At 43.3% G+C, this 27,337-nt stretch overlaps 1 protein-coding gene across 1 annotated transcript in view; it reads left to right on the forward strand.

Moving 5' to 3' along the window:
- Positions 1-27,337, forward strand: part of CDK17 (cyclin-dependent kinase 17) — a 103,378-nt gene that overhangs the window by 21,112 nt on the left and 54,929 nt on the right. Inside the window, exons 2-3 of the mRNA XM_015416276.1 lie at positions 4,226-4,390; positions 10,434-10,567. Of these exons, the coding sequence (XP_015271762.1) occupies positions 4,226-4,390; positions 10,434-10,567 (299 nt within the window). The remainder of the gene's footprint in view (positions 1-4,225; positions 4,391-10,433; positions 10,568-27,337) is intronic.

A 27,337-nucleotide genomic window follows, 5' to 3' on the forward strand; every position in this document is an offset into this window, starting at 1 on the left:
TTACACAACAAGAAATTTTGAATGTTATAAAGAATTTAAAAAATGGAAAGTCACCAGGGTTGGATGGATTCAGGGCAGACAAAGGACTCCAGATCCACACAACCGCTGGACCTGGTTCTTTGTTGAGCCCCCTGCTTCAGAAACCCCTCTCCTGAGGCCCCCCTAGGAGATTAGATATCCAAACTCCCCCAAACCGTGTAATTTGAGTGACTGCAGGAGCAGAGCTCTGCAGCCTACCTCAATCCCACTGCACCAAAATCGAAAGTCCTCCAGGATTTCTTTTTTTTTTTTTTTTGTGAAAAACAATTTATTAGGATATATTAATAGGTCAAACATATATCACATTACCAACTGTTATACATCCTTCTTCTTCTAATTCCCCACCCCTTTTGACTTCCCACAGTGCTCCAACCCCCAGCCCAAATCTTAAATTTTCTTCCTTTCTCCCTTACTTATTACTCAATTTCTACAGGTAACACATCTTTCAACTATTGTTCTTCTCATTTACACTTCTTCTAATATCACTCTTTTTTCAATAGTTATCAAAGCAAAGTAAGTTGTTCTTTACATCCCAATATTTCTCTAAATAATCTTTAAAGTCTTTCCAATCTGCAAAAAATTCTTCTGCCTCCAGATTCTTAAGTTTTCTTGTCATTTTATCCATTTCAGCCATAAAGAGTAGTTTTTTTATCCACTCCCCGATTTCAGGAGTTCTTTCTTGCTTCCAGCATTGAGCATATGTCATTCTTGCAGTTATAATCATATACCACATCAAAGTTCTTTTCGCAATATTAACTTCTTCCATTTTAAGACCCAAAAGGAATATTTCAGGCTCTTTCTTAAATTTGCATTTCACAATTTTTTCCATTTCCGAATGGACCTCCGTCCAAAGGTTTTTTGCTTTATCACAAGTCCACCACATATGATAAAAAGAGCCCTCTATTTTTTTACATTTCCAGCACTTATTTAACATATTACTACTCATATTTGCTATCTTCTTTGGCGTCATATACCATCTATACATCATTTTAAAACAATTCTCTTTCAAGTTATTACATGTTGATATTTTCATTGCATTTTTCCACAAAAATTCCCAAGATGACATAGATATTTCTTTGTTCATATTAATTGCCCCTTTTATCATCTGCTCTTTAACTATTTCGTCTTCTGTATACCATTGTAACAATATCTTATACATTTTAGATATCAACTTTTTACCTCCCTCAAACCATACATTTTCAAATTCATTATATGTTTTCCTAAACACAAAGACTTTTTATCTGTTTTAAACAAATCATAAATCTGTCTATATTGTAACCAACCATAATTAAAGTCCAAATCTTCTTCCGCTTTCATTTCAAACGTCTTTCCCACAGGTTTCAAAATGTCTCTATATTGAAGCCAATCTTCTCCTTTTTGTGTCGAATAAGGTTTGATTACCTCTGCCGGTACTATCCAAAGTGGTCTCTCGTCTGAGAAGAACCTTCTATACTTAGTCCATGTATCAAATAGCGTTCTTCTAATATAATGGTGTTTAAAAAAATTGTCCATTTTCATTTTCCCATACCATAGATAGGCGTGCCAGCCAAATTTACAGTCATGATCTTCTAACGCCAACAACTTTCTATTGTCCAAAGTAATCCATTGTTGCAACCAAGTTAGGCAAACCGCATCATGATACAGTCTAAAATTTGGTAGTTGAAATCCACCTCTTTCTTTAGCGTCACATAAAATCTTCATCTTGATCCTTGGTTTCTTCCCAGCCCATACAAACTTTGAAATTTCTTTCTGCCAAGAATTTAATATCTTTGCATCTCTCACTATTGGGATTGACTGAAATAAAAACATCAAGCGAGGTAAAATGTTCAATTTAACCACCGAAATTCTCCCCAAAAGTGACAAATTTAATGTATTACATTTTTTAATATCTTGCTGTATTTGAGGCCAAAGTTTGTCATAGTTATTCTTAAAAAGGTCTATATTCTTCATTGTCAAGTCAATTCCTAAATATTTAGTCTTTTTGACAACTTCACACTGTATCAATCTCTGAAGTTCCTCCTGCTTCCCACCAGTCATATTTTTACACATCACCTTGGATTTGTTTTTATTTACATAAAAACCTGCTAAATCACCAAACTCTTTTATTTTCTCCATGAAAGTCCTCCAGGATTTCTTGATTGCTTATTTCCCAGTTTGTGTAACTTGTATTCCCTTGTTTGTGTGATAGACTTGCTGTTTATTACATTCACAGTTGCGGTTATCTTGTCACATTTCCTTTCAGTCTTCCTGTCTTTCTCACTTTTCTCTTTGTTAATCTGTGTCATTAATGATCAAATCTAGTTCAATTCAAAGTTGCATCTTTGTCACTTTCCTTCTGCCCCTTATATTTTCTCCACAATTATTTCCCCAAAGATTGCACCTCTGTATACGTAGACTTTAGAACCCACAATAGTTTTGGAAGGTACGCATGTAAAGGCCACATGTGTATTCTTCCTCGCTTCCCTGTCTTGCCCGTTCATGGCTCTAATCTCTAGATTTAAATATCCACAGATTTGGACTCAAAGCTGTCCAAGGAACTCAGTCTTATGTATATTTACTTGGGAACAAGTCCCATTGAGCCCAGCAGAATTTGCTTTCACATATATATCCTTGGAATCAAGCTGTAAATATTTCTGAGTAATACAAGAACACATTCTAGTGTTCCTGACAGCATTAGATTACTTTTAAATATTTTTCCACTCTTGTTTAATTACAGCTACTTGAACTCTTCCTGTGCAGAGGATGTAGGTTTGTGATTTCTTAGTTAAATAAATGTATACTGTTCCGTAGCATCTGAAAACCATTTAATTTTCCTGCCACTTGAAGTTTTCGTTCTGTATTTTTTAAAGAATGCATGGTGGTGGATTTATGTTGGTATACTGAGTTCAGAAAACAGAATCCCACCTTTCCCTAAGTGTATGAGCCACCCTCAGCTGAGCATTCTTAGCTGAATCTAATAGGCAGGACATAATCAGCTTCTTGCTGAGGGATGAATGATCAGCAGGTTCAATATATTCCACACTAAATATATTCATAGAATCACAGAGTTGGAAGGGGCCATACAGGCCATCTAGTCCAACCCTCTGCTGAATGCAGGATCCGCATAGACTAGAGCATCCCTGACAAGTCTTTGTCCAGCTGCTGCTTAAAGACTGCAAGTGAGGCACAACTCCACTGTTGCACAACTCTTACTGTAAAAATTTTTCCTAATATCCAGCAGGTACCTTCCCACCCTTAATTTAAACCCGTTATTGCAAGTCCTATCCTCTGCTGCCAACAGGAACAGCTCCCTGCCCTCCTCTAAGTGACAGCCCTTCAAATCCTTAAAGAGAGCAATCATGTCCCCCCCTCAACCTCCTCTTCTCCAGACTAAACATTCCCAAGTCCCTTAGTCTTTCCTCATAGGACTTGGTCTCCAGGCCCCCGATCATCCTCATCACTCTCCTCTGCACCTGCTCCATTCTGTCCACATCCTTTTTGAAGGGGGGCCTCCAGAACTGTAGACATCAGTAGAGCAGTTAAAAACAATGTTAAAATAAATAAAATCCATATATCAATTACTGAATCTCAGATGGTGTCAATATTGCTTCTGTCTGTTTTTGCTCTGGATTGGGGGCATGCTTAAATTTAGTGAAAAGGCACATAAAGATTATTTCCCACCTGCCTAACTAGAGAATGATCTTGCGGTTTGGTCCTGAGGAGCTGAGTTGTCCCCCCCCCCCCCCGGTTGTTTAGGGGGCACTTTTCAACACCTTTTTCACTTATCAGACCTTTCTGAAGTATATTGAAATGGTGGTGAGTGGGTTTCATCCTGTGCCTCAGTGACTGCTCCAGCCATTGTAGTAGACTTAGTGGTGATTGCATGGTTGCTACATCATGCCATTTTCTGTGTCTACAGTATGCCGTACTTTCTTTGATTCAGGCCCAGAAGCTAGGGCAGGTGTTTTGTATGTATATGCTTTTTTATTATGCTTCAGTATTGATGATGATTAGCTGTTCTCTGGTTTTTAAATGCTATGGATCTCTGTTAAATGCCACGAAAATTAAAACATCTGAAGCTTGTATTTTTCATTTGCATGATTTCCATTTCTTTAAGCAGTTCGTATGGTAACGCTTCTTTTCTTTCCTAACATGTTCCTGAATTTCGTTCTTGTGTGACGAATCGGCTGGTGCTGGCAAATTGTAGAGCCCATTGTGAAGAATGGCAGACCACCAACATCTCATAGCATGCACTCATTCCTTCATCAGTACACAGGATCCTTCAAAAAACCGCCACTACGAAGACCGCACAGCGTTATAGGTGGCAGCCTTGGCTCTTTCATGGCAATGCCAAGGAATGGGAGCAGACTAGGTAATACATTGCATTGGTATCTTTGTATTATCAGTTCATGAAGAGAATATGTGAATTCTTTGGTTATACATGCTCCTTAACATCAAAGTAAAAATGTTTCAAATATGGCCATAGGAACAGAATTTAAGAATATTGAATATTTCTTCAGTCTCTAATTCAAAATTGACTTGGAAGGAAACTGTCTATGAAAATAGTACATGTGTTCATTGAAAGTCAAAGGGTTCTAGTGTAAACATTGAGGGATGCCAAAGAGTGTTCACATGTCAGTGGCTGGCATCTAAGTATTTAAAATATTTTCAGCCCTAAACTAGCCTATTTTTAGGGAGTAAAAACCTTCTGTGTGATATGAGCACAATGGGACACCTCATCACTGCTTCATGAGAGTCCTGCTAGTGAGTCAATCAACTCTCAGCAGAGTTGATAGCTTGGCCTATTGGACATATGCAGAATAGCTAATGTGCAATGGTCCTTGCCCCTGGATAGACTGGCAAGTGTGTTAATTTTGCTATTTCTTATAATAGGATGGCAGTTACTTCAAACTATTAATAGAATCATATGTCTGAGAGAGATTAAAAACAACATGCTACAAGTCAGAACCATCCCTCAACACAGGGCGGTGGGAGAGGAGAACAGTGTACTAAGCCTCTTCAGGTCTCCTTTAGGAAGAAAAGTGAGATGTAGATAAATAATAAGCAAAAAGCACATGCACAACAAAGGGATTCAGAAATGAAGGTTTCTATAAGTGCCCAACTATGTAACCTTTTTGTCCTGTTATAAATGAAAATTGTATTTGTAGTCATCATCCATGTGGGATCGCTCCTGAACTTAATTGTTGGAATAAAACACAACAAAAACAGCAACAGCAAGAGTTTGATATGGTCAGAGACCAATCAAATAACATACACAATGTGAGTACAATATACATTCAGATTGCGACATATAAAATAAAAATCAGGACTGAGTTCTTAGTGATAGGCCAATTAGATGCTTCCCTCTATAAATTTGCTTCCAGAGTCTTATAGCTTGTCTAGCAAATTTTGCCATATTTAGGATAATCTTTTGGTTTCTATCTGCTAAGAGCTTGTCTAGGTAAAATCCGATATTCCTCCCTGGGAAATAATTACAAATCGGTGTTATATAGGCGGCTCTAATATTTTGGTAAAGTCTACACTCAAATGAAACATGTTCCCTAGATTCCAGTTTCCCATTCCCACAGATGCCCTCCATATTTGTTGATGGTAACATATCTATTCTAAAGAGGGCAAATGCTCTCCTATAGTCAGTTTTATCCAAATTTTGCAAGTATGGCATTAATATTTTATTTAAATCCTCTATTTCTGGAAGATAACCTTTTACCTGGTTCAATTCATGCTGTCTTTCAATGTCCAGGATTCTTTGTTTAAGAAAGGGTTTAACAAGATTGTACTCCATACTCAGTAAAAACTGTTTAGAAAGACCATAATAGCCCAGTTTAAGTTCAGTTTCTTTGATCCGAAATGGTATGAGTCCCTCACAATCAGACGCACTAAGATGGTGGGATTAGTCATTACTTTGAACCAATAGAGAATAACAGTTATCCACACTCATGCTTTAACAGTAACCATACCAGTTTCTAAAAAACTTTGATTGCACTTAATTGTGGCTGAATGGATCCAAAGTAAAGGCAGAATGTCGCTATTGGCTCCCCATGTTAAAACATGTAGGATTCAATTTCCTAAATTAGAAAAGAATAATGTTGCTCTCAACTTTAAGCTCATTTAGACTATAGATACAAAATAGATACAAAAAGCCTTTGCACAGAATTCATAACAGATCTGTTCTTTCCCTTCCTAAGTCTGTAGGTGATTTTTGCAATTATTATGGGGGTTTTTTTGCATCAATTGCATGCTTTTATGTCACTGAAGCCTCAGAACAGTTCTTAAATATTCATGAATGCAGTTTTCCCCCTTTCTTTGAAGAGAAATTACCTGGCAGGTTTGCCTGTTCTTTGTGGCTGCAGATGAGAATTAGGTCTCCCTGAGGTGTAATTTTGTGTCAGTAAACTCATGGTATATATAAATCATCTCTATGAGCAGAGCACTATTTTGTATTATAAGCAGAATGTACTGGACTTGGTATGCTTCATTTCCTGTATCTGTTACTGTTCATTTGATTGGCTGTATTAGATACTTTTGAGTAACAATTTGGGCATTTGATCAACATTTATTATGCAAGGTTTTGTATTCATTAAAAGTCAATGCATTTTGTTATGCTTTTTAAGTAAAATCAGAAAAATCATATTTAAGACTATAAACATTTCTGCAAACACAAGCAAATCCAGTTCAGCAAACAACAGCAGTCATTATACTTAACTTCTGCTGAACTGGATGTCATTACTCTCAGAGGAATCTTTTGTGTTCTCACAGAGTGACTGGATAGTCTGTTTTCAACAGGTCTGAGATCAACAAGTTATACTGCAGTAATATCCTTACCACTTTCAGGAATAATTTCTCATGTAATTAATTAAAGAATATGTTGCATACACACATACTTTATGGCATTAGAAGACTATCTGAACAGTTCATGTCTAATTTAGATTTAAGTAAGATACTAGAAAAAGTCTTAGCTGTAGTTGGAAGTAGTTAAAGTATATCAACGCAAATTGTGTAAACACCTTAATTTGGAGGAACATTTAAAGAAAGCTTTGCATAATCATCTATTTCTGGACTGAGATAATTTTAGTCCATAAGATTAATTAGTCCTTAAAATTAATTCCTCCTATGCAGGTAATGAGTGTTTTAAATCAAGTCAAATAGTAAATATCTTAAATTTTGAGTCAAACACTGGCCAGAGCCTGAAGAATCAGTAACTGGTGTGATCCCCCTGACTCAAACCAACATCAGTGTATGCTGGGTAGGACAGATTCAGGTGGGTAGCCATGTTGGTCAGAAGCAGCAGAACAAAGTTTGAGTCAAGTGGTCTCAAAGGTGCCACTTGACTCAAACTTTGTTTTTATGGGTAGGACAGTGTAATTTCTCTGTACTGATAAATGTAATGATGGATCCAGTGAGAAGAGAGAAGAGAAGAGATTGTATTTATGTCCTGCTCTTCACTACTCAAAGGAGTCTCGGAGCAGTTTACAATCCCTTTCCCTTCCCCTCCCCACAACAGACACCCTGTGAGGTAGGTGGGGCTGAGAGAGCTCTCTCGAGAACTGCTCTTGACAGAATAGCTCTGAAAAAATTTATGACTGATCCAGGGTCATACCAGCAGCTTCATGTGGAGGGGTGGGGATTAGAGTCCCAGATTAGAGTCCCAGATTAGAGTCCATGCTCCTAACCACTACACCAAACTGGCTCTCAGCCTTTGCACTCAGTCTCACTTAATCCTCTTCCTTACTGGAGTCCCTGTCACAAATGACATTCATCCATGCATTCCCATAATTCTGATCATAGCTTTTTTGTTGTCAAAAAAGACCCTCTCTGGTCTCACTAGTGGGAAAAACTGGTTGGATCTGTGGTAAAATGACCCTGCAAGCCCTTTTTCCCCCTGTGGGAAATGAAGAAATTATGCAGCTAGCCCTGCTCTCAAGCGGCTAGACCTCCGTGATATCACCTCTCCTGCTCTGTCTCAACCATTTTTCACAAACAGGGCTTGTTCTTTGCTGCCACCAGCAGGCCACTAGAAGCATTGTGGTGTGATAGCCTGCAGTCAGAACCCTTCATTCATGTTCAGAATTCCCTCCTTATTTCTTCTATCATGGAAGTATTTCTGCTATCAAACTTATGACTACCTTTATTGGCATCACAACAAAACAACATACACCAGCAAGGGATAAAAGTACAACCTTCATCACTGGAGTTGAAACAGTCCTCTCCTCTTAATGGCACAACATAGAAATTTAGCCACCGAGTCAATGATCTCAGAGTTATGGGTAGATAGTAGGAAAACCGTCTTGCAGTCATCAGATTGACCCTCGCGATTTTGTAGCAGAGGTTCTAGGTATATGGCACAAGTATCTCAGTAAAATATACAATGCAGGAGAACATGTTCAGTACTTTCTATCTCCTCCAGACCTCAAGAACAGAGCCTAGAAAAGTATGCTGTTTTTTTAAATCTCCCATACAGTACCGCAGAAGGAAGGACATTAAAACAGGCTAACATAAATGCCCTCCGATGCTTAGGGGTAGTCAAGCTAGGGAAGTACTCAGCCAAAACACCATTAGTAGACATCCCTCGTCCCTCATGGAGGGGGAAACTTTGGGAATCTCACTCTCCATAGTTCTTTCTAATACTGAGATAAGCATGAGGCCTTGTCTCTGTGTTTCTCTGAGTCCCCATGAAGTCTCTCTTAACGGCTGCCCCTCTCTCTTAAATGGAGAGCTGCTTCTTCCCATGAGCCACCAAAACTACTCCTTTTGACATGTCACCAGGTAGAAAAGGACGAAGACTAGAACATTCTGGTAACTTTGAGGCTCAGAGGTCGCCGTTGCCTTTGTGCTCTCAGCCCACACAGCCTGGCTGTCCTTTGTCTTCTGGGGCTACATTCATTAGTAGACAAATGGCTACTCTGCCACTTTCTTCAGCTTGAAATTCAGAAGGAATTGAGAAGGGGAGAGAAACTAACTTTATTTTGACCAGACTGTCCGAGCTTAACCCATGAGCATTCACTGAGTGCAAAGAGAAAATTCACAAAACTAAAAAAAAGAGAAAATCTTTATACAGATGCTTGAGTGAAGTGTCCTATCACCTCAAGATCCATCCTATTTGTTCTACATGCTTGTCTTGCATATGAATAAGGTTGCACTGATCACATATTAAAGAGGGTTTTTTTCTTTAAGATCGTTATAGGCCTGCTTTTTCATATTATTATCCAAGGATAGTTTTTTCAGCTGTAGGTTTGTTGTCTTAGCAGTAGAATTTGTTTCACTGGGGATTTGCATGTGGTTTCAGTTTCCTATAGCACTTCTGGTTTGAAAAGGAGTGGAAATTGAAATGTGACAAGAAATGGAATGTTCTTAGTTCCTTTCAGAATGGCCATGATATGCCCTTTATTTTGTGGTCAGTGTTTCATCAGTTACAGTCAGTAGTTTTTAAAATCCTAAATAAGTTTTTAACAATTGAAATTGAATGGCCAGTTCACTTTTTCACTTTGAATATTTATTTGTGTATGGATTTATATCTTGCCATTTCTGCTATATTCTGATACTGACAAGCACAGATTAATAGATTCTTGTACCTCTAGATTAATCTTTTTCATAAAAGCCAGAGCCAGTATGGGGTAGTGGTTAGTATTAGGCTAGGATCTGGGCAACAGTTTGAATCCCCACTCTGCCATGGAAGCTTGCTGGCATGCACACTCAGCCTAACTTACCTCACAAGCTGTTCTGAGGATGAGAATGAGAGAATGTTGTGAGCCTCTTTGGATCCCCATTAGGAAGAAAAATAGGATATATATGAAGTAAATGACCAATCTGAACATTGTGGTAAATAATGAAAATATGGATCATATCTGATAATTAATCAGTGGCATTGGTTGGCTCTTAAAATTTAATGATAAATTTTAGCATCTCCGGCATTTCCTGGCATGCTTCAAATATGTATTAATAAATATCACACTCAAAGTCCCATCACCTTATTTCAAATTTCCTCTTTATCCACTCTTAGGCAAAAGAACTCTTTTGAAGTTTCCTTAAATGCTCAGTTTTAAGTATATATAAATATAGATGAGAGAGAGAGAGAGAGAGAGAGTTTCTAAGATTTTGTACAGATAGCTGTCATATCTCCAGGCTCAAGAACATTTTGATAGCCTTGGTTTTCAAGTACTAGGAAACTGAGGTGACCTTAATTAAAATAGAAATTGAATACAGTAACTAGGACTAAAATGTTAAGCCAAGTTGGCATCATTTTATGTTTTGGAATGTGTTAATCATGTTATGAAGAGTCTCAATGATGAAATAAGAAAATGAATACTACTTCAGTTTGTTCCAGGAGTGCAGGTGAGTAGTAAAGGGAGACAGCAAGTTGAATAATAATAATAATAATTATTATTATTTATATTTAGATATTGTACATGAAAATCTGAAAATGGGATCAGATGGTGAAAGTGATCAAGCTTCTGGAACATCATCTGATGAAGTCCAGTCTCCCACCGGTGTTTGCCTCAGAAATCGGATACACAGGCGGATTTCTATGGAGGTAATCTAGTTTCCTGTAAGAAGGCACTCCACTAGTGAGCCCTGGAATCAATGTTTCACTTTGAACTTATTTCTGGTCTGCCTTTTTAAAAGTTAAGTTGTTCCTCAGCATAATTGAGACAGCATTTATTGAAGTAGAAATAAATTTAATATAAAAATCCAGACATTGTCTCTGTGTTGACAATTCTAACAAGTTACCTAATCTTTCAGTTAGTTTGAAAACTCATCAGCAAATTTCAAAGTTGGCAGGGAAGTGTTAACTTCTTGTATTCCTTCTTAGAAGGCAAGTTAAAATTAATTTGCATATCCCCTTTCAGAGGAGAGTTCCTTCCCCTGGACAACTTTTTAAGCACAAGGATTGTTACATACTAGTGTAAGTTTTGGAGCCTCAGTCAACCTGCCTTGTTTGATTTAGTTTCACTTTTCTTCTGTAGACAGTAATGGTCAAGACTACCGTATGGCCTTGAAATATTACTTCTACTAGCTAGCCCGTTGTCTCAGCTACACCTCTTAGTAGCTTGGGGTTAGCAGAGTAAACTGTAGATAACTCCAAACCTTAGAATTCAGCCAGGGTTCAGAAAAAAGACCCAGGAAGGTCTTTTGAGGTGCTCTTATTAGGGCAACAGAAGCTGGCAAGGAAAGAGGAATCACAGAAATGAAATACTCCAGTTCCAAATTGAAAGAGAGGGGGGGAGGGGGGAATCCCTACTTCTCCCAATGTCAGATATCCTCAGCTAGAAATTTTCTCTTGTCATTGTCCAAAGCTGCTTGTACCCTAAAACTACAAAAGACAACAAATCCTTGTAAGAACAAGTTCTCAGTCTCAGAGGATGTAGTAGGCCAGCCACAATGTCACTTTTTACTTGTACTCATGTACACCAAATAAAAGGTGAAGAGCAGTAGTGTTAAACATAATAACTGTGACACTCTGTCTTTGAGGGGTGAATTGCTATAAGGGCTCAAGTGACTGGAAATTATGGCAGTTGCGGCAATAACATAGCTTTGGATTGCAATTTAACCATCCCACAACTCTACTACATATTTGGTAGCCAAATTATTTCCTATAATTTGATTCACAGTGTGTCCAGATCAGACTTGATACTTACAAAATAAATAGGAGACATAACCATACTGAGTAAAACTTGATGCTAGGTGCCTGAAAAGCAGACATTATAAATAGCATGTAGGTACAAATGAACAAACAAACATGGATTGTTAATAACCAGCCATGTTCTATTATGTGAAGGTCAAAGTTTACAGAATTAATCAACATTTGGGTACCATGCTGATGACATCACAGCTAGCAGTACGTTTCAAATGTTCATGTGTTGCATTTTGTTTTGCACCCAAATATCATTAGTTCCGGATGGGTAGTGGTAAAATTGTTGTTTTTCCATTCAGAGGTTTGTTCAGGAGGAACAGCATCTTAAAATATTTTATCTCCTTGAAGCAAGATCTTTGCCTGGTTATTAGCATAATAAAGAGTATCCTTTGTATTTTCTTAGTGGTCCCCATGCAGTCCCACATATGGGGCTGAGCACCTGCGCATGACCTCACCAGAGAAACATCTAGATCTTGCCTCAGAGCCTTTTTGGCAGGCTCTCTTCCTGCTCTGGAGAGCAGGTGTACACTGCACATGCCTAGAGCAGGCGCATGCCTGGAATGGCCTCCCATTCAGTTCTTCTTTGACTTCCCTTGTGTTCACACCTCTCTTCGTTGCTCCTTGCTTCACCTCTGCTAAGTTGTTCAATTCTTGACCTGTTGTGTTTTCTTCATTAGTCTTCATTTCCTCCTCTTCTTTCTACATATTTTTTTTTAATTTTTACTTCTTTCTCTTTTGACTATTCTCTGCCTGTCCCCTTTCCCCCCTTCCCCTCCCTCTCCCTGGTCAGAAATGTGTCCGTATGGGACACACTCTCTTTTTTAAGGAGTGTCACCGCTTCCCTGTGAAGCTTCCTTCAAACGACAGGCACAATTGTGTCTTCTCTGCCTAGGGGAACAGCACCGCATGGAGGTGCCAAGTTCACTAAGCAGGCCGATCGAAATCCTGCAGCATGTCTCAAGGTAGTTCCATTAGAAATTGCACTTCTCCCTCTGAGGTGGAGGACATCTCCATGGGTTAGTCCCATCATTCCTTTAGGGAGGCAGGAAACACTTTCCCCCCTTCCTCTTGGTGCCTTGGGAATAGCCCCGCCTTCGGTTCTATTCCTGCCTCTTAGGGAGTAGCAGCTAGTGTCAAGGCTCTGCCTTTCTGACTGCTTCTTTGTGTATTTTTTCCACAACTCTCTCTCTATTTTCTCCTTCCCAACTTCTCCTGACCTTATTTCTTTCTGTTCTTTCTCTCTTGCTCGCTCTTCGACGAGAGTCAAGAGTCGGCAAGGGAGCTTCTTTGAAGACAAATGCTGCTGCGTGCGAGGAGATGGCGGTGGCGGCAGAGCACTCCGACGGTTTCTTCTCTGTCGAGAAGGAAACGTTCGCCACAGCGGCGGCCGACTGTGGGGCCAACTTGCCTTCGGGGCTTGCTTCTGCAACCCCAACGAACCCAGCAGAGGCGGCAGCGGTGGCGCAGAGCACCCAGAAATGCTGCTGGACGCCAGAAGATGTGGAGCCCGCCAAAATCGGGCGGGCGAAGACGAGTGGCGGCCATCTTGGAGCGGCGGCACAGGACTCAGGCAGTTACGCAATTCCTCTGCTGGGCAGCCAACAGACCGTGGGAGCCAGTAAGACCCCCGATACATGTCTCCCCAGGCCAGATCCATCCCTTGGGGGGGCTCCCGGATTTACCTGGGACTGCTCAACTCCCCAACTTTAATGCGGGTGTTCAGGCAGGCTATGCAGGAAGAGATCTCCTCCTTCTGTAATGGGGTAGGACTCACTGGCCAAGGTGGTGTCCAGATTTCTCCAGCCCAACGCCCAGCTCCCTGGCCTACCAAGGCAGCCTAGAAGGCACCCCCTGGTTCACATAAAAGACATAGGGGGGAACAATGAGAGGAAGAAGAGGCCTCTTCTGTTTCCATTCTTGAGGACAGGGAGGAGGGCGAGTTCCTCTCTGATGAGGAAGAGGAAGAAATGAAAATGCCTGAACAATTCTTTAAAGCAGAGGAATATCAATATTTTTTCACCAAGGCAATGAAGGCTCTAGAGATTCAGGAGACCCCTGCTACCGAAGAGCAGGTGCCTGCCAAGTCTCATTCCAAGGGACTTTCTGAATTCTTCCCCCCAGAGGAACTACTCGAGCATGGTGTCTTCCCATTCCCTGAATACTTTGAGAGACAGCTCAGATCGGCATGGGACAGGCCTTCAGCGAACAGACAGTTCCCTGGGTTTGTCAAAAAGTTGTATGCCTTGCCTTCCTATGCGAATGAACTTTTGCAGGTACCACCGGTGGATTGTCCAGTGGCAGCTATTCAGTCTACAGGCCTAGGTTGTGAGGATGGCCACGGTTCTATTCGCGATCCAATTGACAAAAAGGTGGATGCTACGCTCAAGAAGATCTATGAGGGCGTTACCAAGATGGTAAGAGTGGCGGCTACTACATCCATAGTGTCCAGAGCATTGACTGTCTGGATTCGCAAACTAATCCAACTATTGCCCGAGAACAACAGGGGTCTACTTGAGGGAGCCTCACGCATCCTGAAGGGCGCTTCATTTTTGGTAGATCCCACTCTGGATTCCTTCACCTTCGCATCCAGAGCCATGGCTTCTACAACTGTAGCCAGGCGTCTACTGTGGCTGAGGGCTTGGCAAGCCGATTTCCAGTCCAAACTGATGGTGTCAGCCTATCCATTCCATGGAGATCGACTCTTTGGAGATGCTCTGGACAGAATTTTAGTGGAGACATGAGACAAAAAGAAGGCCATGCCTAGGAATTTTCGCCAAACGGAGCGGCGGAACATGTATTCCTTTCGCTCGCAGCATACCCTGTCTAGATTTCGTCAGGACCAGAAAAAGGGCAATTGGAGCTTGTCAAAGCCTCCCAACAGAAGGGGACCGTATAACACCAAGTTCAACAAGTCTCCTTTCAACAGATCTGACCGAGGGGACTGAGACCTTGCTGTCTGGCGATTTCCTATCATCCATAGACCTCATGTCCCCATTTATCAGTTTCACAAGAGATTTCTCCGTTTCTGTATGGGACAACATCATTTTCAGTATCGGGCCCTACCATTTGGTCTCTCAACAGCACCCAGGCTGTTTTCCAAACTTCTTATCAATCTGGTAGTCTATCTCAGGAAACAGGGGATCCACATATACCCTTAATTTGACGACCTGCTGGTGAGGGGCAATGATCTGAATTCGGCCATCCAAAACTCCACAAGGACGGTAGATTGCCTGCAGGAGCATGGCTTCATAGTCAACTTCCACAAGAGTTGCCTTTTACCATCCCATTACCTGGGAGCAGTAATAGATAATGCGTGCAGTTCTCTCTTCCTGCCTCTGGACAAGGCTACCAAGATTCGAGACATGGCAAGCTTGGTGATTCGGAGTTCCTCGACCACCCTGATGTCCCTGGCCAGACTCCTGGGTCTGATGATCTCCTGTATAGACCTGGCCCAGTGGACCCATCTACACTCCAGACCGTTACAGCGGTTCCTCAGACCATATCAGCGTCAAATCATGGAACGCAGGGTAGTGAATCTACGCATCCCGGCACAGGTCAAGTCCAGCCTTCTCTGATGGACGAATCCACAGAACTTGACAGGGCAAGGTCTACTATACCCTGTCTCTCAAGGAAATCTTTATAGATGCCAGTCTCAGGGGCTGGGGGGCAGTCCTGGAGGGGATCCCCATCCAGGGTCGCTGGTCCAGGGAAGAGCAAAGTCTCCTGATCAACCTCCTGGAACTGAGAGCTATTCGTCATGCCCTCAATCATTTCAACCAGGCACTCCACAGGCGACAGTCTTGGTCCGAACGGACAACATGTTGGCCAAGGTGTACCTCAACAGCCAGGGCGGCTCCAGATCTTCCCGCCTTCATTGGGAGGCGGTACAAATTCTCAACTGGGCCGAGAAGAACGTGGCATCGGTCCGGGCCAAGCACGTGAAGGGTGTCACCAATGTGAAGGTGGATTGGCTCAGTCGGGAAATCATCCTCGAGGGGGAATGGGCTCTTCACCCGAGTCTGTTCAGCTTCATCGTGCAGCATCTAGGACAACCACTGGTGGATCTCTTTGCATCCCCAGAGAACCATCAAGTATACCAGTTCTTCACGAGATACCACCACCCGGAAGCGGAAACGACAGATGCTCTCACTTCTCCTTGGCCCCAGGGACTTCTCTACGCATTTCCACCACTTCCTCTGATCTCGAGAACTATCCATCGGATTCAGGAGGAGAGGGCACAAGTCATCCTGGTGGCTCCTCTATGGGCTCGCCATCCATGGTACTCAGCTCTGTTGGAACTAGCCATTCTTCCTCCTCTACCTCTACCAAAGTCTCCAGACATGTTATTGCAGGGTCCCATCTGGCATCCTCATCCGGAATGGCTCTGTCTGACCGCCTGCAGATTGAGCAGCAACAGCTCACTCAATTAGGATATTCCCCACAGGGGATGGACACTATTCTGGCTTCCAGGCGGCAATCCACCATCCGTATCTACAACACGACCTGGAAGGCTTTTGTCAGATGGTGTAGGAGAAAGATCAACGCCCTGTCATCCAGTCCAAACTGATGAAGACATTATTTCTGGTGGCCATAACATCCGCACAACGAGTCTCGGAGATTAATGCCTTCTCCGTGAAGTCCACGCTGTGTGTCTTTCACAAAGACAAAATCGTTCTCAGAACTGACCCTACCTTTCAACCGAAGGTGTTGTCCGTCTTCAATCGTTCTCAGGAGGTCTATTTGCCTATGTTCTGTCCCAATCCTAAGCACCCCAAGGAGGTCCTGTGGCATACTCTGGATGTTAGACATGCCTTGAAGATTTATATCCTCAGAACAGAGCCAATCAGGAAGACAGACTTTATGTTCATTAACATTTCTCCACCAAGAGTAGGTGACAGAATGTCCGAGACGTCCATCAGCACGGTTCTCATATCCTGCATTTCAGAGTTCTACAAAGCGACTGGGTTGGAGGTTCCGAAGGGAATCACAGCGCATTCTCTGAGAAGTGCTTCTACCAACGCAGCTTTTTCCAACCGGGCGATGGTTGAGGAAGTATGTAGAGCAGCGACCTGGGCTTCTCTTTCCACATTCGTCCGGCACTATAAATTGAACACATTCACTTCGGCTGATGCAGCATTCGGGAGAAGAATTCTTCAGCAAATCCTCACTTCGGCCGACGACAGTGATGACCCACCCAAATGAGGGACACTGCTCTGGGAGGTCCCATGGAAATGTCCTCCACCTCAGAGGGAGAATGGCCATTGGCACTTACCATGAAGGGTCCTTCTCCTCTGAGGTCAGGACATCTCAGCCCTCCCGTTCTTCATCATCGTCTTCTCTACTTGCTTTGCTGCTCTCTTCTTCCCTATGTTTCTCCTTTCTGCTATCACACTTTCTACCTTTCGGGAGGTAAGCGTGGAACCTGTATTATAGTTAAAGTTAACAATGTTATTAAGTTTATCTATTCTGCACAGGAGAGTTATTTAGTTAGCGTCTTACTGCTTACGGAGTCCCAGAACTGAAGGCGGGGCTATTCCCAAGGCGCCAAGAGGAAGGGGGGAAAAGTGTTTCCTGCCTCCCTAAAGGAATGATGGGAATAACCCATGGAGATGTCCTCCTGACCTCAGAGGAGAAGGACCCTTCACGGTAAGTACCAATGGCCGTTTGTCCACGAATGTCTTCAGCTGCCTCTAGATCTTCCTTGGTTCCCGCTCAAAAATCATCAGACTCTATGCCTCCTGCCAAACCATCAGCTAAGAAACCACATAAGTCCAAGCAGCCAGAGGGAACTGAGGCATCAACTTCGAAGTTGAAACAGTTGAGTTTAGCTGTCACTCCTTCCACCCCAGTGATCGATCCCATCATCATTTCCAGGCTCTCGACTGACACCAGTGCTTTGCCCTGTGTTTAGTGAGGTGCCGACACGTGAGGATTCTCCCCGTGTTGACACCGGTTCTGTCCTCTCAGACTGACAGCAAGTCCTGCAGATGCCATCCAAATCTCCTCCATCTCACTATGCTTCGGTTTCTGCCTGGAAGCATTGGTCGGTGTCACCCTCCTTATCACCTATTGGATGAAAGGGCACATCATTGTCAGAGTCCGTCTCGTTCTCCTTGCTCATGCTATAAATGCAAGGAGCCTAGATGCTACTTTTCCAGCTCTCGCTCTCAGTCTTGATCGCCTTATGATCATGGTCTCCTGTTAGACATCCTCACCATTCTATGCATCGCCACTCCTACTATAGATCACCGACGCCCCGGCTTGATTGTCATGGTCACACATTCCTCTCATGCTACCACTTGATCTGGGAATCACCGTTCTGTCTCATATGCTTCCGCACATACTTCATGTTTGGAAACTCCTATTCCTGATGTCTCCGTGCCTCACAGTCATGCTCCTCATACTTTGTCTGGCCTTCAGGATTCATCTGCCCACACTTTGCTACCGCCTGATCCACGGGCTGTTCCATCTCCACTCACTCCACCCTGGTTTTCTAGATCCTTGGATTTGGAGCATTCCTACTCTGGAGACATTAAGGTCGATGTGACCCCACAGGAGGATAATGTTGTCCGCTCAGGATCCCTCTCTCCTACCAAAAGTCCAAAGACCTACCTTGAACTAGTTACCAGGCTTGCTGCTGCTCTTCAAGTGCAGTGTGCAACAGATACTCCCACTATCACTGATACTGTGCACAAGTTGGTGCAAGCAGAGCAACCCCCCATCTACTATTCTTCCACTTCTCCCTGTTCATTTGGATGTCTTGAAAGAACCTTGGGATCATCTTGCCTCAGTACCCCCGGTTTCAAAATGCAACAATGCCTTATACAGGATCTAGAATTTTTGTTCAGTCATCCTCCTCCAAACTTGATGATCATGCACTTATCTACTAAATCTAAACAAGCACATGAGTTTGTTCTTTCGGGCTGGAAGGTTGACACACTGGCAAAGGAAATCTATGCTGTCTCCTCCATGAACGCTCGCATTGATTCATACCTATTCATGCCTATAGAATTCTGGACCCATTTCAAGGTGTTGGTACCTAACTTCAAAGCCCTATACGGCCAGGGGCCAGCATACCTCTGAGACCTCCTCTCCACATATGAGTCCTGTAGAGCACTAAGGTCCACCAATTAACATCTTCTGGTGGTCCCCGGCTCCAGGGACATCTGACTTGCCTGGCCCCTGCCTGGTGGAATGAGCTCCCATGTGAGATCAGGGCCCTGCAAAATTTATTACAGTTCTGCGGGGCCTGCAAGACCAAGCTCTTCCACCGGGCTTTTGGTTGAGGCAGCAGGCATCCGCCTCCTTGGGTCAGCCCCCATTTGTAGCCTGGGTCTGAGATCTCAAATTTTATAGATCTCCGGGAAATTTAGTTTCTAGTACTATCAACCACTGAAGTATATGGCTTTTTACTAGAGTTGCATGACATATATATCTTATTTTATATTGTGTTTGAATGTGGTTTTAATTGTATTGTATCTTACATTGTTGTATTATATATTTATACTGTTGGAACCAGCCCTGAGCCCATTAAGGGGAGGGTGGGATATAAATCCAAATAAATAAAATAAAAAATACAAATAAAATTGTATTTGGCAGCCTATGCCTTTAATGTAGCCTTTGCTGTCTGACCTGTCTTGGACACTGGGCCAGAGGATGCTTGGCCAACTCTCTCTGCCACCCTCTCTGAGTTCTGCACTATTTCCAGGCAACAAATAAATTCGATACGTCATGCTGTTGCCTGCTCCTCTAAGACTCTGGTTTCCTCAATTGCACTTTGCAGATATGCATGGCTGCAATCAACTTCTCTTCAGCTGGACATCAGATCTAAAATTGGAAGACCTGCCCTTTGACGGAGAATGCCTTTCCCACTTTTCCACGGATGATGCCTTGAAGGCTGTGGGTGACAGTTGGAATCTCTGAGTTTTTTACTCAGCCCCACAGCGACCTTGATCTTGACAGTGGAAACCTAACTGTTCTAAACGCCAACCTCCCCCAGCTACTCCTGCTCCTTGGAAGCATAAGCCTTTTGATTCGAACCTTCATTCTCTTCAAGTTCCAAGGCTTCCACTCGTAAATGGTCTCATCAACCCAAACAGACCATTTTACTGCTTTCTTCACTCGCCACCTTCTCCTTTTTCCACCACTCCACCTGTGGGCACCAGAGTTCTCCCCATCTGACATCATGGGAAGACGTTACCACCGACCACTGGGCCCTGACCATCATCTGGGTGGGGTACGCCATAGAGTTCGTTTTGCTTCTGACCTTCCATCATTTCATCGTCAAGCCACCTTCTTCTTCATGCCAGAAAGAAGTGAACACTCTCTTCCACAAAGGGGCCATCGAGATCATTCCAATAGCACAACAGACTCTCGACTTCTACTCCAAATACTTCACAGTCCCCAGAAAGGACGGTAGTGTTCAAGTGATCATGGATCTTCAAGGTCTGAATGTCGTTTTAAAGTATGGGAAGTTCCGCATGATTACTCTTCAGCATGATTACTCTTCAATCTGTTCTTTCCCTTATACCAAAGGATTAGTCAATCTGTCAATATGCACAATGCCTACTTCCATATCACCATTTGGCCTCATCATCACAAGTTTCTTCAGTTTGCCATTGGTGCCATTCATTACAGTACAGAGTTCTGCCTTTCGGTCTCTCCACCACTCCCCTTGTTTTTACCAAAATGATGGCAGTGGTCGCTGCAGGTCATCATCGGCAGGGCTTCATTCTTTATCCTTACATTGATGGCTGGCTCCTAGTTGCCCATTTGAAGTCACAACTGGAGGCGGATCTTTGGAACACCATTGCTCTGCTTGCGTCTCTGCGTAAATTTGCCAAAGTCCCTTCTGGAGCACGGCCTAACTTTGCAGTTTCTCGGGGCTCTCCTTGATACCAAAAAGCATTCCTTCCAAGGTCTCAAGCACTCTCCATCATGACACTGACTTCCGAATTTCTCAGTTTTCCCAACCAGTCGGCTTGGTTGATCATGAGACTGTTGGGGTTCTTCGCCTCAATTGTTTTTTTCATTCTGGACACTTGCCTTCAGATGTGCCCCCTGCAGCTGTGGTTTCTCCGCTCCTTTGATCTTCAGAATCACTTCCTGGAACTGACTCGCTTGATCCCCTCGGATATTATGATCACTCTCTGTTGGTGGTCCATCGAGACGAATCTCTTTTGTGGCATGCCCTTTCAGCACCTTCCTCCAGAGATCCTTCTCTTCACAGACACTTCACCCTTGGGTTGGGGAGCCCAATGAGGTGCTGTTTCTGCACAGAGTGCATGGTCTCATCAAGAGGCTCACCTCCACATCAGCTTTCTGGAGTTCATTGCTGAGCAGAGGGCTCTCAAGACCTTTTGATTAACAGTGACCAGCTGGATTGTTCAAATAGCCTCCGACAATGTTGCTACCATATTTTACATTAACAAACAAGGGTGGATGGCCTCCATGCGACTGTGTCAGATAGCAGTCACCTTGTGAGACTGGTGTCACCTTCACAACGTTTCGATTTCAGTGGTCCATGTTCCCAGTGTCTTGAATGTCAATGCGGATTTCCTCAGTTGCCCTCCTGCTCCAGAAACCGAGTGGTCTCTCGATCCCAAATATCTCCACCTGGTCTTTCAAATGTTCAGACGTCCGATGATCGATGGGTTTGCCACTCCAGACAATGCCAAGTGCCTTTGGTACTTCAGCCAATGGTGTCCTTCTGTGAGGTCGGTGGGTGATGCCTTTCCACACCGTTTTTCCCAGGACCCAAGGACAATGCTCAATGAGCCCTGCATTCTCTTGATGTGCGCAGAGCCCTTTCCTTTTACCTCCATCTAACTCAGCTATTCTGCAAGTCTCAGCAGCTCTTTGTGGCCTATGGAATGCCACAACAAAGGATCCAGATTTCCCCCCCAGAGAATGGTCAAATGAGTGACTTCGACGATCTCTCTTTGTTATGAACTCGCAAAACAACCTCTACCTACCTGTGTCATTCCTCATTTCACGAGAGCGGTGTCAATGGCTTTTCTTGCTAGTATCCCACTTGAAGATGTCTGTGCAGCTGTCACGTGGTCCTCTCTGTTGACCTTCGTGTCCCACTATGCACTTGATGTCTGAGCTCGAGGGGATGCTGCCTTTGGCCAAGTGGTCCTTCGATCTATTTTTGCATGGGTCTTCTTTATCTCAGGTATGGCCTGTAGGGTGATAGATGAGATTAATGCTCTTTTCACAGGTGCCAGCACCTTCCTCCACGTGGTTCAGCTTATCAATCACCCATGTGTGGGACTACACAGAGACCACAAAGAATATAAACAGGTTGCTTACCTGTAATTGATGATTTTTGAGTGGTCTTCTGTGCAGTCCCACAGTCCCACCCGGCCTTCCTCACTGCTGGCAATTCTCGATCACTTGCCTTATTTTTTGTCAAGACTTATCTGGAGGAGCTGAAGGAACTAAGTTGAGGCGGTCCTCTTTCCTGCTCCAGGCATGCACAGTGCACACCTGCACCCCAGAGCAGGAAGAGAGCCCCCCAAAAGGCTTTGAGGCAAGCTCTAGAAGTTTCTCCAGTGATGTCGTGTGCAGGTGCCCAACCCCATGTGTGGTACTGCCCAGAAGACCACTCGAAGATCATCAGTTATAGGTAAGCAACCTGTTTTTGCAGGTATTACCTGCAAATCCTTCTTGCCCTTGTTATATAGTTGTAACCTAGCATTATCAGTGGTTTTGCAATCTGGGGTACCATACACATGGTAAACAAATCTGTAAGTATCTAAGTAAGTAAATTTCATGCAGTGCCACTGACAAGATAAGGTTCCTTTTAAAAAAGGCAACTCAAAGGGATGAGTGTATGTCCTGGTATGTTAATGAACAAAAGGTTAACAAGTACTTCTTAGAGGTTTCAGAAGCTCTGTGACAGTGGCATATAATTGGATAATATAATATTTAAGCCGTTTCATGGCTCATCCAGGTTTCAGATGCTTTTCTGGTCAGAAACATATCTGTTTCTGGGGAGATGACTTCAGGTTGCTCATAATTTCTTTCAACAGACTCATAACCATAAAGGTTTAATCGTGTGTCAGCACTTGCAGGAAAACCTTGGTAAGATTACCAAAGTGACTGAATTCTAACATCAGCAGCATTCCATATCCAGCCAGAATTCTTGTTTTTTACGTGTTTATTTATTTATTTAGAATATTTGTGTGCCACCACTTCAGACTTGCTAGAGGTGGCTCATAAAGCAGTTAGACATTTTAAAAATGTACCTGTCAAAGCATATCAGTAAAACAATTCAAGGTAGTAGCATAAAGGAATGAAACCAAGTCATTAAAAATGGTAGTAAAAACCACCAGTGATAGCAATCCAGGACATAAAAGCACATAAAGCTGTCTAAAATGAGATTGATTTTAAAAAGTCCTTGAGCTAGGAACAGACTATAAAACAGCCAAACAAGAGGAATCCCTTAGTTTAAAAGCTCTGGGTAAAGAGAAATGGCTTGCCCTGGCACTCAAAGGGAAGGAAAGTAAGGTGAGCTGGGGATCACCAAAAAACCCTGTCTTTCTTTGTCACACTCCTTCTGCTGTAGGCAAGGACACAGAGAGCAGGGCTTTAGAAGAGCACTGGGCCTTTTCCAGCATGGTTCCTGCTCTGTGCAGTGGCTCCCTGAACGGGTGAGGGGAGCCCCCTCCTTGAAGATCCTCAGGAGGCTCTGCAAGTCCTGCTTGTTTGCCAGGTTTATTGAGGGGGTTAAAATTGGCAGGCATCTTTTAAGTGGGGAGAGAGGGAAAGGTTTGGGCTTTGCTTATTTTATTTTGGTTTTAACTGGACATGTTTTTAATTATTATTGTAAGTAACTCTGAACCATGAGGAAAAGTGGGTTATAAATGTTTTAATAAATTTATTTTATTTATTTATTTTTGGATTTATATCCCGCCCTGCCCGAAGGCTCAGGGCGGCTAACAACGAGGCACAAGTGCCAGAGTTAAAACAGATAAAAACAGCCTAAAACAATAAAACAATATAATATAACAACAAAGTGTCAGTGCTCCATTTATCGCAAGATGGGGTAGATCTTAGTCCAATGGCAACATTCCAGTAACCTGTCATCCCCGATGGAACCACATATTGGTGGTAGTAGTGCGATGCTGCATACATAGCGGTGGTGGAATAGTAGTGGCGGCGGCTCCTACTCAAAAGCCTGGTGGAAGAGCTCCGTCTTACAGGCCCTGCGGAACTGAGAGAAGTCCTGCAGGGCCCGGTTCTCCTCCGAGAGCTCCTTTCACCAGGTAGGAGCCGCCACCGAAAATGCCCTGGCTCTGGTAACAGCAAATTTAATATCCCTGGGGCCTGGAATTTCCAGGAGATGTTGACTCCCCGACCTAGTGCCCTTGGGGGAACATAAATAAAGAGCATCTCAATGAGTAGGCTGCACAATATGGGAGGAGACAGTTATTTAATTACCCCAACCACAAGCCATTTGTGGTCTTATCAGTAAGCACCAGCACTTTGAATTCTGCCCAGAAGCAGATGGCCAATCAAATGTTGATCTTTCAGCACAGAGTGATACCACCTCTCTATCTGCATCTACCCCCTAACGATAACCTGGCTGCTAAGTTCTGGACCAAATGAAGTTTCCAAGCAGCTTTTAAAGACAGCCCCATGTAGAGCAAGTTACAGTAATATAACTTGGATGTGCTCAGATCATGGTTTAAAGAACTGCAATTTGGACTTTGATTCAAAGCATAATTTGTCTGCTTCTTCTTTCCTAAGAGGAATTTTTTGACAATTCCAAAAATGTCCTTAGATCAAGATGGATAGCCATGTTAGTCTGTCTGTAGCAGCAGAAAAGAGTCCAGAAGCACCTTAAAGACTAACAAGTACTTGAGTCACTTCCAATATAGCTAGAATGTGAGTCCGTCCTATATATTGGAAAGTGGAGTGATTTCAGTTGCCAAATGACATTAGCAGGCAAATGACAATATAAGGTGTGATTGGCTTAGGTGTGGTATCCAGAGACTGCTGAATTACAACTGATAACAAAGCTCAAGACAGTGCATCCACCTGGATTGAACTGAGACCTAGGTTTCCTCTCTCATTACCAACGCTGATTTCTCCACGCCTATTACCTCTCTGCCTTTTAGTAGGAGAAATTAACCCTTTCTGCAATATTACTCCTAACTCCTATAACAGCAAGTTTCACAATAAGTCTAACTTCCTTTTTTCAAGAACCAATTATTTGTCTTTTGGTTGTGGTAGGGAATTTGTTCCTGGTACTATGGAAATATTAATATGAACTTGAAGTTGCCATCTGCAGAGAAATATTTGCACATAAATTCACATAATTTGAGCACAATTAATAGCCATGTTTTAACTATCCCAGTGTGACTTTTGAATGTACTACCACTCTGACAGTTCAGTTCTAAGTAGAGTTATAACCTTCTAAGCCAGTTGGCTTCAACAGGCTTAGCAGGGTGTAACTCTATTTGGGATTACACTGTAAGTCTTGTAAATATGTTTCTGAATTCCTGCCAAGTTGGGGTGTAGTAGAGGGAGTGTGTGTAAACGAGAGCACATAGACATCTTTCTCCCAGAACAAAAAGTAGTCTAGGCCAAAAAGTGACTTGCTCTCAATTTTATGCATGTTTTCAGAAGTCAGTCTTTGTATTCATAGGATCACATCCTTTCTTCTCCGTAATCATCAGATACACATACTTAAAAAAAAAAAGCATTATAGTGCTCTTCTACTGTAAAGTGTTTGCTTCCAGTGACTATGCAGGTATAATTAAGTAAGTGGAAGTGGCACTTGCTTGATGTAAGAGCCACATAGAATAAACGTCAGATGTTTGAGAGCCACAAGACATGAACAAATATTACACGTTTTTACGAGTAAATATGCAGATTTGCTTTTTATTAACATTAAATGAGACTGCCAAAAATAATAACAAAAGCGGTAAAAGCATATATTGATAATAATATTTATTCGTCCAATGATATTTGTTTGCTAATGATGTTTAGTTTCCCCAGCCGCCCTGGGGAAACAATCTCAAACCATGAAGTTCTGTGATATCATACCATTTTAAATATTCCTGATTAGTGCAGTGTAAGTCTAGTCATAAGGTTCAGAATGTGATTGGACAGTGTGTGGAAAGGAGCATTCATAGAAGGCATTTCCTGTTAATGGGTAAAAATGAAGTTCCTCCTCTCACTCTTTCATCCATGTTCTTTATATATTCAGGTTAAAGAACTTCTAACTCAGTTCTTCAGTCTCCAAGCTAGTAGCCATATCACACTTCAAAAGGTGCCACCCACTTTGGTGCCATTTGCACTTCAGTGTTCCTCTACGGGGCGACCACTTTTAAAATCAACAATAACTAGACAGGTATCCTAGATAGGAATCCTAGATAGGTATAGTTATATATATGCCCTAGCAAATTGGCACTTTCCAGCTCTCCTGTTGGCTATGCTGGGCACTCCGTTAGCCATTGGCCTGTCAACCGCCACTCAAGAGTACTCATGTGCCATTGGCTGGGGGCTGGGTCCGCTCCTCTCCCCCACTCACTGCCAGCTTAGCCACTCTTCCCTGCCTGAATAAATTGCCAAAATGGCTGTCTCTCCTGACGAAGACACTTCTGCCACTGTTTTGCTCCCCCGTATCTGGCTGGCTGCTGAAATAGCTGATCCATGCTTAGGAAGAGGTTTCTACTGTTGCCACTTCTCCTGCTTGGCTCCTCCATGGCCTGCTGACTGCTGAGGTGACCCACTGACTGTCAAACCATTCTCGTCTCTTCCTGCTATGGGGCTCATTTTCCCCTCAGTGGCTGTTGCTAGGCAACCAAACTTGGTTCCGTCAGTAAAAAGGCAGGAGCAGGAGGTCCTTTCCAGGCCTACTTTGGACTTTGTGGGGAACTCATTGGGGCTAGTACTGACTAGGTTTGCCAGCTCCAGGTTGTGAAATTCTTGGGTATTTTGTGGTGGAGTCTATCGGCTGGTGTCCAACTTGTCCTATTTGGGCAAGCTGATCGAGAGGGCGGTGGCGACACAGCTACAGAGCTTTCTAGATGACGCTTCCGTCCTCGATCCATCCCAGTCTGGCTTTCGCCCGGGGCATGGGACGGAGACTGTGCTGGTTGCCCTGACTGACGACCTCCGACGGCATCTGGATCAAGGCGGTGTGGCAGCACTGTTGCTGTTAGATCTGTCGGCCGCATTTGATACGGTCGACCACCAGTTGCTGCTCCACCGCCTTGCCGACGTGGGGATTCAGGGGCTCGCCCTCCAATGGCTTGCCTCTTTTCTCCAAGGTCGGGGACAGAGGGTTGTGCTAGGGGAGCAGCAGTCCCGGAGGCACCTGCTTGAATGTGGAGTGCCTCAAGGGGCAGTACTCTCCCCGATGTTATTTAATATCTATATGCGCCCCATTGCCCAGATTGTCCGGAGGCACGGGCTCGGGTCTCATCAATATGCGGATGACACCCAGCTCTATCTGATGTTGGGCGGCCAGTCGGACTCCAACCCAGAAGATCTCCAACGGGCCCTACAGGCTGTGGCTGGGTGGCTCCGGCTGAGCCGGCTGAAGTTAAACCCGGCGAAGACGGAGGTCCTGTGTTTGGGTCGGGGCGGAATGGGATTGGGACTCCCACTCCCGGCCTTCGATGGGGCGCCGTTGGTGCCAGCTTCGGAGGT

Source organism: Gekko japonicus, unplaced genomic scaffold (genome assembly GCF_001447785.1).
Source record: "Gekko japonicus isolate JY-2015 unplaced genomic scaffold, Gekko_japonicus_V1.1 scaffold648, whole genome shotgun sequence".
Taxonomy (NCBI): domain Eukaryota; kingdom Metazoa; phylum Chordata; class Lepidosauria; order Squamata; family Gekkonidae; genus Gekko; species Gekko japonicus.